This window comes from Symphalangus syndactylus, chromosome 3, assembly GCF_028878055.3.
Source record: "Symphalangus syndactylus isolate Jambi chromosome 3, NHGRI_mSymSyn1-v2.1_pri, whole genome shotgun sequence".
Classification (NCBI taxonomy): Eukaryota; Metazoa; Chordata; class Mammalia; order Primates; family Hylobatidae; genus Symphalangus; species Symphalangus syndactylus.
The window spans coordinates 110002215-110014646 of record NC_072425.2 but is presented as its reverse complement, the minus strand read 5'-3'; the positions used below and the strand labels follow the sequence as shown (position 1 = coordinate 110014646).

Below are 12432 nucleotides of genomic sequence, written 5' to 3'. Positions count from 1 at the left end.
ATAGGCCTCTCCTCAAATAGAATGATGAGAGAAAAGAAAATACTAAAAGCATAGTGAAAATAATTCAGAAAACCTGGGCAGCAGCCATAAAATGTAAAAGTATTACAATAATTCAATATGACCCAAAGCTTTTTTTTCTTGAATTTGCTCAATAATCGCCTCATTAATTTGCACTGATTCATAAGGGCATTTATTATTGAAGAAACATAAAAACTTCTTAGTTCATGTTTGAAAGTAATTGCCTATTTTTATCTCATGGAATGTTTTAAAAATTCACTTCAGTCCGGGCATTTCAGAAGAGCCTTTTCTTTCAGTGTTATTTATTACATGCCCTTTAGATTGGCTTTGACCACACCCCAGTTTGAGGTTTCTGGAAAAAAAAAAAAAAAAAACAAAAAAAACTGTCCTTAGGATCCTGTAAGATAAATAGGCCATTCCCTTTTCAGGGTCCCCCTCTCCCAGCAGTTTCCATTTCCTGCTGTTACCCTGCAAGCCATCACAGCCTTCTAGCTTACTGCTCCATTTATGTGTCTACTGCCTTCCACCCTTTCCATTTTAAAACAAAACAAACCGACAAACAAAGCAGATAAGAGTTGTTCTCATTTCTGCAACCAGACCCTAGCTTGAAGTTTCCTGAGCTTTTCTCTGCAGTATTTCGTTATCAATTTTCTCTTTTCTTCACAGGCTTTTTGTCCGATTATCTGGAGGCTCTCTAGACAGCATCAGTCATTCTCTCTAATGTACGCATGTTTTTGGAACCTTTTTCCAGAACAACCAGCCTGTGTTTTCATTTCACTTCCCATTCCTGTCTTCACTGCCATCCATCCCACAACCTTATCCCTTTCAGTCTCCCTCACCAGGCTAGCCAGTCACCATTCTGGACTTTGGACCTGCTAGTCTAGGCTACCATCCAATGTGAGCCCCACACTTGCCAGGCAACCTGTTCCCAAGTTCCCAGTCTTCTTGGGGAGGTGGTAGAACTACCTGCATTTTCCCAGCCACTTACTATGGTATGACCTGGGGTAAATTAGTTTCTCTAGGCATTAGTTTTCTTTCTGTTATATTGGGATACGAATAATCCTCCAACACTCTTAAGTTGTGTAACCATTAAATGATATAATACATTTAAAACCATTAGAGTACCTAACGGACTATAACTGCTCAATAAATTATCATGTGCTTTGCCTCTGTATAATGAGCACTGTACATCCACTGATTTTCATGATTTTCTATTATCTATAATAAGACCAGGTAAGGATATTGCCTCCTCCTACTACTTAAAACAGAAAGAAAGAAAGAAAAAGAACTCTAGGTGGTTTAGGAAGGAAATGGAAAGAGTTTTCTCATAAGCCTCCCATACAAACACTCATACAAATTTTTTCTTTTAAAAACTAAAGAAATTAATACACTAACAAGAGCATATGTTGTCATTTTAAGTATGTATGTATAATAAATTTTATCTTTATAGATTGACTTCTTTCCTATCAAGTGCAAAGTATTTCTCTGGCATAAATCACAGTTAGTCTTACCTTACTTGACATAATTATGGTCGTAATTATTTCAATAAATATTTTCTCTTTAACACATATAGATACATACTTGTATAATGTTTTGAGTATATATTAATACATGTTAACAAACAAATGCCTTAAAAGTTCTGAATATTATGCCTTGACTTAAGACAGATTCTTATGATGAATTAATGGGTTTTACCTTTAATTTTTGAAAATTGGTAATAAATCAGCATGGTTATGGAAATACATCAAAATTGCTGATTTAGTCAGGTTTTGAAATTCATTTTTTATATTGTGTTGTCATCTAGCATTGGAATAATAACTACAAGTTTCATTAACTGAGAAGCAGAAACTAGAAAATGAAATGTAAACCAGTGAACTGTGAAAATGATGATATATTCACATATACTCTATTGAAAATGATTTTGCATTCTCTGCTAATGCAGATGTGATGTGATGGGATCGTTGAGGTGGAATTATTTAAGGGGCTGTTTAAGAATTTAAGCATACATGATCTTCATACATTGAATAAAGAAGATTTTAGTGAAAGTTATTTTCTTAGAATCACTGAGCATTAGTACTTGAATGAGTTAGTACTTAAAGTTAACCTAGTCTGTCCCAGGAGTCAGCAAACTTTTTCTTACAGGGCCAGGTACCAAATACCATAGCCTATGGGTCAGATGGTCTCTGTCAACTATTCAGCTCAGCTGTTTAGTGCAAAAGCATCTATAGGCAATACGTGAGTGAATGGCTATAGCTGTTTTCCACCAAAATTTAATTACAAAGACAAATGGCTGGCTCTCAGGCCATAGTTTGCTGACCCCAGATCTCAGGCCCCTCATCATACACATAGTGAAACCAAGACTAGAAAGCTTAAGTCACTTAATCAAGGAGAAATAACAAAATAACAAACCTAGATAGTGCCAGAACCACTACCTGGCATTTAGTTTTGCTGTATCACAAGTCTTCCAATATGCATGCTAATGCTCTAAGAACAAAAGCATGTTTCTCATATAGTATTTAGCCAAATAATTCTAACTAGTTGGTTTTCCACATCTATTAATTTCACTTAAAGTTGTTATTTCCCAGAAAACCATAGTTTTTATTTTCTATGCAAAAAGAGAAAAAATAGAAAAAAATGCAATTCCTGTACTGTATATGAAAGTTAATTATTTGAATATTTTCTGTCTTCTTTGGAATGCTTATATTAAAATATTATTTCTGTTATTTAAAAATTATATATATGTATGTGTATGTATAGTTTTTTTGTTTGTTTTGTTTTGTTTTTTTTAGATGTAGTTTCGCTATTGTTGCCCAGTCTGGAGTTCAGTGGTGCGATCTCGGCTCACTGCAACTGCACCTCTGGGTTTTAAGTGATTCTCTGTCTCAGCTTCCTGAGTAGCTGGGTTTACAGGCGCCCACCACCACACTTGGCCAATTTTTTGTATTTTTAGTAGAGATGGGGTTTCATCATGTTGGCCGGGCTGGTCTTGACCTCCTAACCTCAGGTGATCCACCTGCCTCGGCCTCCCTAAAGTGCTGGGATTACAGGCATGAGCCACTGCACCCGGCCAAATGAAATATATTTTTTAAAAAATCTGTGCCCTTTGGGATATATATAAATTAGGCATAATTTATTGAGCTTCAAAAATTCAGGGATAATTAAATAAAATCAAATATTACCTTAACATGTTTCAGTGTCTTCTGGACTTAATTCCTTTTTATTTATGTTCAAAGAATACCCTTATTCAATAGAAAGACTACTGAATAAATCTAAACATTTTTAAGGGATTTAGGTTTCTTATAAAAAGTAGCACTGTTGAAAGTCTGGACATAAACCAAAACAAAGATGTTACATACAAAGAAAAGAAAAGGATATTTTAATTGTAATTTTGAAACTACTTTTCCACCTTAAACAACACCATAGGATGGCAAATGTATTTAAAAAACAAACAAACAAAAAACATAGACCTGTCCTCAAGATGCCCAATTTTCTGGAAAGGATACACTTCCTATTAAGTCAAATAAAAGGGAGGGAGTTGGTGGGTACCCACATCTCGTAGTGATTATATGAGTAGATTGGGCATTTAAGTCTTTTGTTGTTATTATTACTGTTATTCACATTGAGGAATGTTCCAATTAAACAATAAAATTAATTTTTCTTTTTATTTTTGTTTTTTGAGACTGAGTTTCGCCTTGTTGCCCAGGTGTGATCTCGGCTCACTGCAACCTCCGCCTCCTGAGTTCAAGTGATTCTCGTGCCTCAGCCTCTCGAGTACCTGGGATTACAGGCGCGTGCCACCATACCCAGCCAATTTTTTATTTTCAATAGAGATGAGGTTTCACCATGTTGGCCAGGCTGGTCTTGATCTCCTGCCTTCAGGTGACCCACCTGCCTTGGCTTCCCAAAGTGCAGGGATTACAGGTGTTAACCACTGTGCCTGGCCAACAATAAAAATGATTTTAATAAAGGTCATTTAATCTTTATTAAATGACCTTTATTAAAATTATTAATTTTAAATTTATAATTTTTATAATTTAAAATTTATTAATCTTTATTAAAAATAATTTTAATAAAGATCATTTATTGTCTATATTTTGAAGATAATATTGTGCCATGGTCAGACTTGCTAGTGTAATAATCCAGCAAGAGATGATATGAGGACCTAAGGAGGAGGAAGAAAAGAGGGAAAATTATAAAGTAAAATCCACTGGGTTTTGTGATTTTGTAAGTGGAGGGAGACTACACCAAAACAAGACTTCCAGCTTTGGTGAATGGATGGATGGTGATGTGTAGCAGTCAGTTGGAGACGCTAGAGGATGTAGTACTGGTTAGAAAATTGGAGACAGGAGAAATGTTTAATTGAGATACCTGTGGACTATCATGGAAGATCTACGTGGACATTTTTGATACAGAAACGTGAAGCTTTAGGGGAAGATTGATGCTAGCTATATGTGTTTGGGATCATCAGTATATATAGATAGTAACTTAAGCCATGGGAGTAAATGGAATCATTCAGGGAAACCTTGTCAAGTACGGAGAGAAAAGATTAAAGGCTAGAACACCATAAGAAAATATTTGTTTGTTGGTTGTTTATTGATACATTATAAAAGCAGCAATAGAGTATTTTCAAACAGTGTTACCACATCATAAGATATTTAATATAGTATAAATCCTGTAGGAGGGAGAATACTCCATTAAAAAATTATATCAAAAAAGAAATTCTTGGCCAGTCTTTGGCTGTGGAATGGGAATGAAATCCAAAAGCCTTCACCCCAGGGACTGATTCATGGAATAGAGAAGGCCTCAAGTCTTTCCCTTCCCAGTGTAACTGTCTTATGGTAAAATATTATCCAAGCATTTTATGTCTGTTTGGAGTCAAATGATAAAGAAAGGAACCTTTCTCCTAGAAATACTGCTTTTGTGATTAACTAAGAGCAAGACTTTTTTTTTATGATTTATCTGGGGAGTAAGGTGTGTTGAGAGAGGTGTGGGAGTTGCTCTGTAATATAATATGAAACCACTGACCAACACAAAGCGTTGGCCCATTTTCTGGAAAGACTCTGAAGTAATGAAAGATACTATTTCTATACCGTATTTTAGTTGACTCTGCAAATTTGGCTAGATTTGCTGTTATTAATTTCACTTAGTTAGAAAGGAGTAAGTCAGTGTTGCCAGTTCCTTCTAAATTCCTTAGTCAAAGCAAAGGAATGGGAATTATCATTTCTGAACCTTATCCTAGGTTCAGCAATTTTCTCCATAGAGTTAAAGAGATTGCTTAAATCCCTAGCCAATTTTACCACCTACAAAAAAAAAAGGATGCACTGGAATTTGAAGGAATAATTAAATGTACATGGAATATAAATTCTAGTTTGCATCTGTGTACAGCTAAAAGAAAAGAACCTTGGCTGTTTTTGGAACTTGAAACAGTTACTAGTAAAGTGCATTTGCTTCTGGACTCTTTTGGTGTATTCACTGTATTAATTCTGGCTGGAGTTACATTGAGTGCCTGTAGGACATCTAGCACCTATGCCCAGTAGGGAATTACATAGAACCAGGTCTGAAGCCCAAAGACAAGTATAAGCTGAAGGTAAAATCTTGGGAGAAATCATCTATGGATGACAGTTTAAAAACTCAAAATAAGACCCAGTGACCTATAAAGTGTATATATTTGAGAAAGCACTGGTTTGAGCGTATGTATATATAGCTGTAGACAAAACCAGCATTTAAGGGGCAAAAAAGGGGTAGGTCCCAGAAGGAGACCAAGTCATTCCTGGTTAACTATCCTATATCTGAGAAATAAAGGGAGAAAATGTAGAAGAAAGGGGAGTGGTCAGCAGAGTCTAATGCAGCAGAGGCTATTATGATGAGGCCTGAAGAGTCTCCATTGTTTGGTGCTGAATGGCTGGTCTGCTTAGGGAAAATGTCCGGAGCACTATCCCGTGATTTATTCTGAGTCCATGCCAGAGGGTAGAACCAGGCTCAGGGTAGCAGCAGATATTATCTATAAGATAACCATCTTATAGAGATTTGAGGAGGAATTTTTTTATTGGATAAGAGGTTAGCTATAAAGCTTCTTAACTCCTCCAGAAATCCAAGAGTCCACTATGCTAGTATCAGGGTAGCTCAACTTTGAATCATTGGCAGTAGGGCTTGAATAGCAGGATTATCCCTTTTACTCTGGGGTCTTTCATTAGTTAGAAATATCAACACCGTAAAGTTGGATACACTGAATTTTATGCAAGCCATTTTAGGTGCCCATCGGAATTGTACCCCTTCATGAGCACACACTCAGCCAAAGCAGCAACATGCATATAACCTGCACTTGTCTGGTTAGCACTTTGCTTTTTGACTTTTAAATCAAACTAAACATTAATATAAGAAGTTTTGATAATAATCCGTGAACTGCATCTTTTTTAAAAGGTAGTGTAGCTCTGTTCCTGTAGTGTAACCATAGCAACTGACAAAGAACAGAGAAAGAAAGCTTTCACACATGCTGTGCTAATTAATCCTGTCCTACAGTTTTCTTTCAACTGAAGAATGCAGTTTAATAAATTTTGCATGAGTAAGCATGTTTTGATGCATGAACTGTATAAACACATAGCAATATCTTTACCAAAAATATTTGGTAAAAATGTAGTTGTATATATTTATACTTCAAAGTATCTTTCTTTCCTCTTTTGTTCATTCTTTTCTTTCTCTTTCTTCGCTTCTCTTTGTCTTTCTTTTATTTTTATTTTCTGAGTCATTGTTTTAATGATTTTCTCCCTTCCTGAAAAGTTTTGGAATTTTCTTATCCTATTAACCAAACAGACATTTTTAGGGTAAAAATTTTTTGTTCATCAATATAGAGGACACTTTCTACAATAAATTGTTTTAATTGACTAACTGTATTCAAATGAGATGAGAGAATTTTTCTCAAGCAATGTAGAATAATGTATCTTAAAAATATAATAACATTCTTCACTCTGACACATTTACATGCAAACCATTTTAAGAGACTCAGACTTAAGCTTTGAAAAGTTAGATATTGAAAGTTATTTTTACTGTTATTTTGGGAAGTTATGTGGCTCATCTGAATAAAATTGGAGTAGTCTTTGGCCTAAACATGTGGGAAAAAAGACAGTAATGTAGATAAAGCACTTTTTTCTATTTGTACTTTCCAAAAATATTTAACCAGTCTAGCAAACTCATATTCAGAATGAGCATAGTTGATCTGAAATTACATGTGGTTATTTTGATTTATACTACTTCTAGGTTATTTGAGGTCTTATTTTCCCCTTTACAACTGGGAACATCACAATTCTTTTATAGCTAGCCTGGTCTGAGCTGTCAATGAAAATCTTCAATTTTTTTTCATTCTCTCATCCTTCTGGCTTAGCTTCCTGACAACAGGGCCTCAGGAAAACTAAGAGAATCAAGCCCGAATGTTTGTAGCATCCCATTTGACTTGACAACAGCATATGGAACAAGTCAGAACCTATCTCAGGACTTGTGCCTGGCTCTTTAGTCTCCATATGGAACCATAGTCGTTTGAGGAACCAACCCTCTTGATGGGATTACCAAGTTCTGGAGACACATTATCATCTTGATTGTCCTATCTGTTGTTCAATTTTGCCTGAATTAATGTAGGATAAAACCTTGCAGAGGAAAGAAGGAAGAGGTTGTTACAGAAATCTATTATCAAAAATAATTACTCCATTCATGTGGAGAAAAATTGGGGACCATGAATGTGTAAGCACATCTGTGTGGTATAATCTGTACATTTTAATATGGAATACTTATAAATATCAACCAATTTATAGTATACCATTGTATTATTATTAAAACTGACTGGTAGAAAAAAATTGGGGTACTGTAACCATAGCTGAATTAATTAGAAATTCTTTGTCCTACCAGCTGTCTTATTAACTTTAAAATTTACGTATAATACTGAAAATGGAATGCTACATTTAATAAATAAGAAAAAGCCATTTCCTTACTACATAAAAATTTTTAAATAGTCAGAACATTAAAATGAATATATTTTGGTAGGCTCACTGTAAAAATGTTTTAAGTGCTATAAACATAACAGTAAATAATACTTTATACTTGTCACTAATGAATACAGCTAGATAGAAAGCTGTCACACAGGTTTTTTTCTTTTAAAAAATGACATTTATAGATTTTGTGATTTTTAAAATAATTGCACATTCATTCCACAAATCTTGGGAAAACACTCAGAAAAACTTACTAAAAAATAAAGATAATCCCATATTCCAGAGGTAACCACTGAAGACATTTAAATGTATTTTCTGCCAAACTTTTTTCTTTTTTTTTTCAGAGGGAAAATAAACAGACCTACCAATCTTTTTTCTGTGCATGAGTATTTATGGTTATGAGATCAAATTGCATATACCTTTTCACTTAACATCTTCCCAGTTTAAAACAATTCGTAGAGAACATTTTAATTTATCATATATAATCTCATCAATGTATGTACCAGATTTGACTATCCCTTTATAGTTATTTATTTAGATGTTTTTTCAAAAGAGCTTCTGCAATAAGCATTTCCTAGTGAGTATTTGACAGAACACTGAAACCACAAGGAATTGTAGGACAATTCTTTGAGGAAAGTATTATACTCTCCTCTTGCAGATTCACAATACGCATTAGAACAATTAAAAAACCTGAGAAGTTTCACAATTTAAGGATTCTTTAACTTTCTAAATCTATTTTTTCTCAAAGTTATTTGACCAAGGAACCCTTTCTCACAATACTTATAAATCTGAAAAATTCAAGAGACTTCTAAGCTCCTTTGCTATAGTAGTTTATGAATTATTTGTTTACTCTGCGGATATTTTATTAGATTCATGACATCAGTGCTTTATTAGGAAATAGAAATGTTTTAATGATTATTAGCATGTGTTAAAAACAGAAACCACAATATGCTTTCCCCAGTTTTCTATTAACCTTGACACTGCACTTCTGATTCTGTATTAAAAGGTGAGGTTTGACTTTTAAAATTGTGAACATTCAAATTTAAATTCCCTTGTTTTACTAATGCCTGTTAAACTTCTTTATGTTTCATGTAACCCACAGGTCTTGCAAGAGCAAAATCCGTCCCTAGCCACACATACTCCAACGAAGTGGTTACCTTGTGGTACAGACCTCCAGATGTCCTTCTAGGCTCAACAGAATATTCCACCTGCCTTGACATGTGGTAAGAAATGGAAGCTTTACTCTAGCTAATCTATCTGTAGTGCTTGGTCTGGGTCAAGCCTAGACAAACATCCTAACAGTTTGAATGAAGATTAATGGTGCAGGAGTGTTTGCCTGCATGTGGCCATGCTGCTGGATGTTTTAAAACATGATTGGGAATGTTCTCTAATTAGAGTCTCCTTTACAGATGCTGTGTGGTAATGGTTCTTGATGGACAGGGGCAGAGACATTTTTCTAACTGTCAGTATCATGATTTTTCTCTCCCTAAGAGTCTTAATTTGTGGCTGTATCTTATAACTAGGGAAGTATATATCTCCAGACGGCAACAGGATTGAAGTAGCAGGGAGTATGTTTAAATTTGCAACAAAGCTCTGATGAGTGGTCTAAAAATTTTGGTGTAACTGTTAGGCACCAGTTTGACTCACAGTATGTACTTGAAAACTTCTGACACTAGTTATCCAAAATGAAATAAAATGACTACTTTTAAAAAATATTTTATGTTTAATTTTAGGTCTCACTTTCACAAATGCTTTAGCAAAGCTTAAAAATCTATTTTATGAGGTCCAATGACTGTCAAGATTTAATTCATAATGAGCATTAATGGTAAGCTATACTGAGTTCCCAATTAAGTGTGATCCAAATCAAACAATCAAGGGAATAATCTAATTTTTGGCATGAAGGACAGACTGTTGAACATGTCATTTATTAATAGAATAATTTCTTTTCTAGACTCACAGTTGTGTCCAAAGTAAAACAATTTACATAGCACATGACTATTTTATAATAGGAGTCATCTTCCCTGAGTGATTATGGCCCCATATGTAGAATTCCACCGTATATTCATATAATTTTATGACCTCAGTAAAACTGCAGTATGTGTTGTTTATCTTACTGTTGTATACATACTTACTTCAGTGCTCTACCCCCCGTAATCTTGGCTTTTCATAAATTGGCCTGTGATGAGGCCTGGCTTCTTTCCTGATGTTTTTGATCCAAAAACGTTATGGTGAGAAAACAATCAAGTTTCTCACGATCTAGGGCACAGTGCAGATTTTTCTATGTTCTAGCAGCCCTCCCTAGGAATGAGATTTGGGGATTTGTAAAGCCACTGAGGATACCTGCAACATTTTGTGTACATGAGAACGTATTTATTTTTATTGAAGTTTAGCTCTAAAGCTTCCAGTAGAGCTACAAGAAAATCAGATAATCCTACAGATCTGTTGTCATAAATTTTGTAACATCTTGTAATAAATCTAATACCATTTTAATGATATTCTAAAACACTGAGACTAAAGATGATCATCTGTCATTAAGGGGCTGAGCTAATCTTTATTTTATCACACTTCCTGGCTTTTTTGGGGGGATGGTTGTTTACACAGTTAGATTTTTTTTTTCCCAACACAGGGATTTGGGTAAAATAGATATTTAGATAATTAGTGTAATGGCAGAAAAAGTTGAAAATAAAGGCCAATGAATGCATCAGGGTATTAGTTACTTTCTCATCCCTTTCCTACTTCCTGACTTATAGTTGGCTATGCAAATATTCATTACTTAAGATTCTTGTGTTATGGGGCTTTTTCTCTATTTTTTGAGTATGGAAATTCTAGGTTGTCTTTCAATGAGGTCAGTTAGGGACTCTGCTAATAAAACATTGGTTGGAAACATCTGTGGCTTGGAGCCAGTTTTATCTTAGTTGCTTGGCAGTTCAGTTAAGACTCTACCCTCAGAACATTTTTTACATACTAGTGGCTAATTTTTCCCAAACCTTTAAAAGCACCAAGAACCAAATGGACTGTGACATAATATGTGTGTTTCTGAGGTGTAGCTTAGTATTTGATTTCCAGCGTGTGCCACTTTTTCTTGCACGTGTGTCACTTTTTCTTCCTCGTGTGTGTGTTCATTCTCTCAAGGAAGATAGCTCGGACACTTTCTGCCAGTTTGCTTTGAACAGAGACATAATGGAAGCACAAGAAGACTGTTATTTAAGTGGAAAGGAGGAAAACTGATAGAAAATAGTAGACCCCAAATGCCCTTTTGTCTACATGCCAAGGTTATTCATTGCCAGAACCAAATAGCAAATGTGTTATGTCTGAACAGCTTCCCATGCTAACTGGCTCTTCACTTCCAAGCCTTAAAATCTATGTTATATCTATGGTACACCTGCCTGTCTGAATCTGATTTCAAGCCATTTTCTAAAAGCTATCTTGTTATTATCCTGTAAGTCAAATAAAATGTGTTCTTCCAGTTAGAGAGAAGTTCACAGGCACTGATTTTTGCATAATCGATGACATCGATGCTGGGTATTGAGAGAACTAGAAATGGGACTATAATTGAGTCATGGCTCAGCTGCAGCAAAGAGAAGTGCAAATACTAACCCGTGGAGAATAGCAGGGAGGCAGGTGGCAGTAGTTTCAGGCTTTCTTACAGTTCATTTATCAGCGTGGGGCAGTAAGGTAGTAACTAAAAACTAATGATCCCTATACATTATACATTTTCCAGCTTTCTGTTTAAATAGCCACAGGAAATAAAAATATGAATGAAGACACATACGCATTATCATTTGTCAGCAAGTGATGGAAATCAGAGCTGGCCATGTTACGATTTCCTCCTCCAGGTCTCCAACACTTGCAATGAACAAACAACCCTGTGTGATTTGGGAACTCATCAAGATAGACAGTTTTTGATACTTTTATGAAAATAGATAGTTTTTGATAGTTTTATCTCCCTCTGTAAAGGAACTTTTAAGCAGAGGAATCAAATTGAACATTTCCTCCTATAACTTCTCTTAATATTTGGATTTATAACTCTGTGAAAGTCAAGGCATAGGAAATCATTGCTAAGCTTCTAAACCAAAAAGGCTTACTAAGTTTTGAAAGCCACGTTAAGAGAAGTGCAGATGTAACAAGCAGCTTATCTATGTGGTCCTTCCCTTGCTAGGAAGCTCTGCTCAAGCTGTTGAGGTCATTGTTCCAAATAAGCTTTATATTCCTCTATAGAAGTTCATAAATATGTTTAGAGCTGCATTTGTTTTTTGAAAGCAGAAAAGCAGAACGTCACTTGGGATTATTTTAAGGGCTTAATTTTTAAAATAGGGTGACTAAGTCATCTGCAGCTAATAAATGATTATCTCTTCAAGCCCACAGTGCTTTGGGGGTGGGTAAAATATATAGTAGCACTACCCTGAGGTATCAACTACAGTACTCCCCAACACCCCAA

The 12432-nt window shown here is 35.1% G+C and overlaps 1 protein-coding gene across 8 annotated transcripts in view; it reads left to right on the top strand.

Annotated features, from left to right (window-relative positions):
* Nucleotides 1-12432, top strand: part of CDK14 (cyclin dependent kinase 14) — a 685360-nt gene that overhangs the window by 350620 nt on the left and 322308 nt on the right. For all 8 annotated transcript variants that reach the window (XM_063636396.1, XM_055272770.1, XM_063636397.1 and 5 more), the window contains one exon: nucleotides 9097-9217. In XM_063636396.1, the coding sequence (XP_063492466.1) occupies nucleotides 9097-9217 (121 nt within the window). The remainder of the gene's footprint in view (nucleotides 1-9096; nucleotides 9218-12432) is intronic.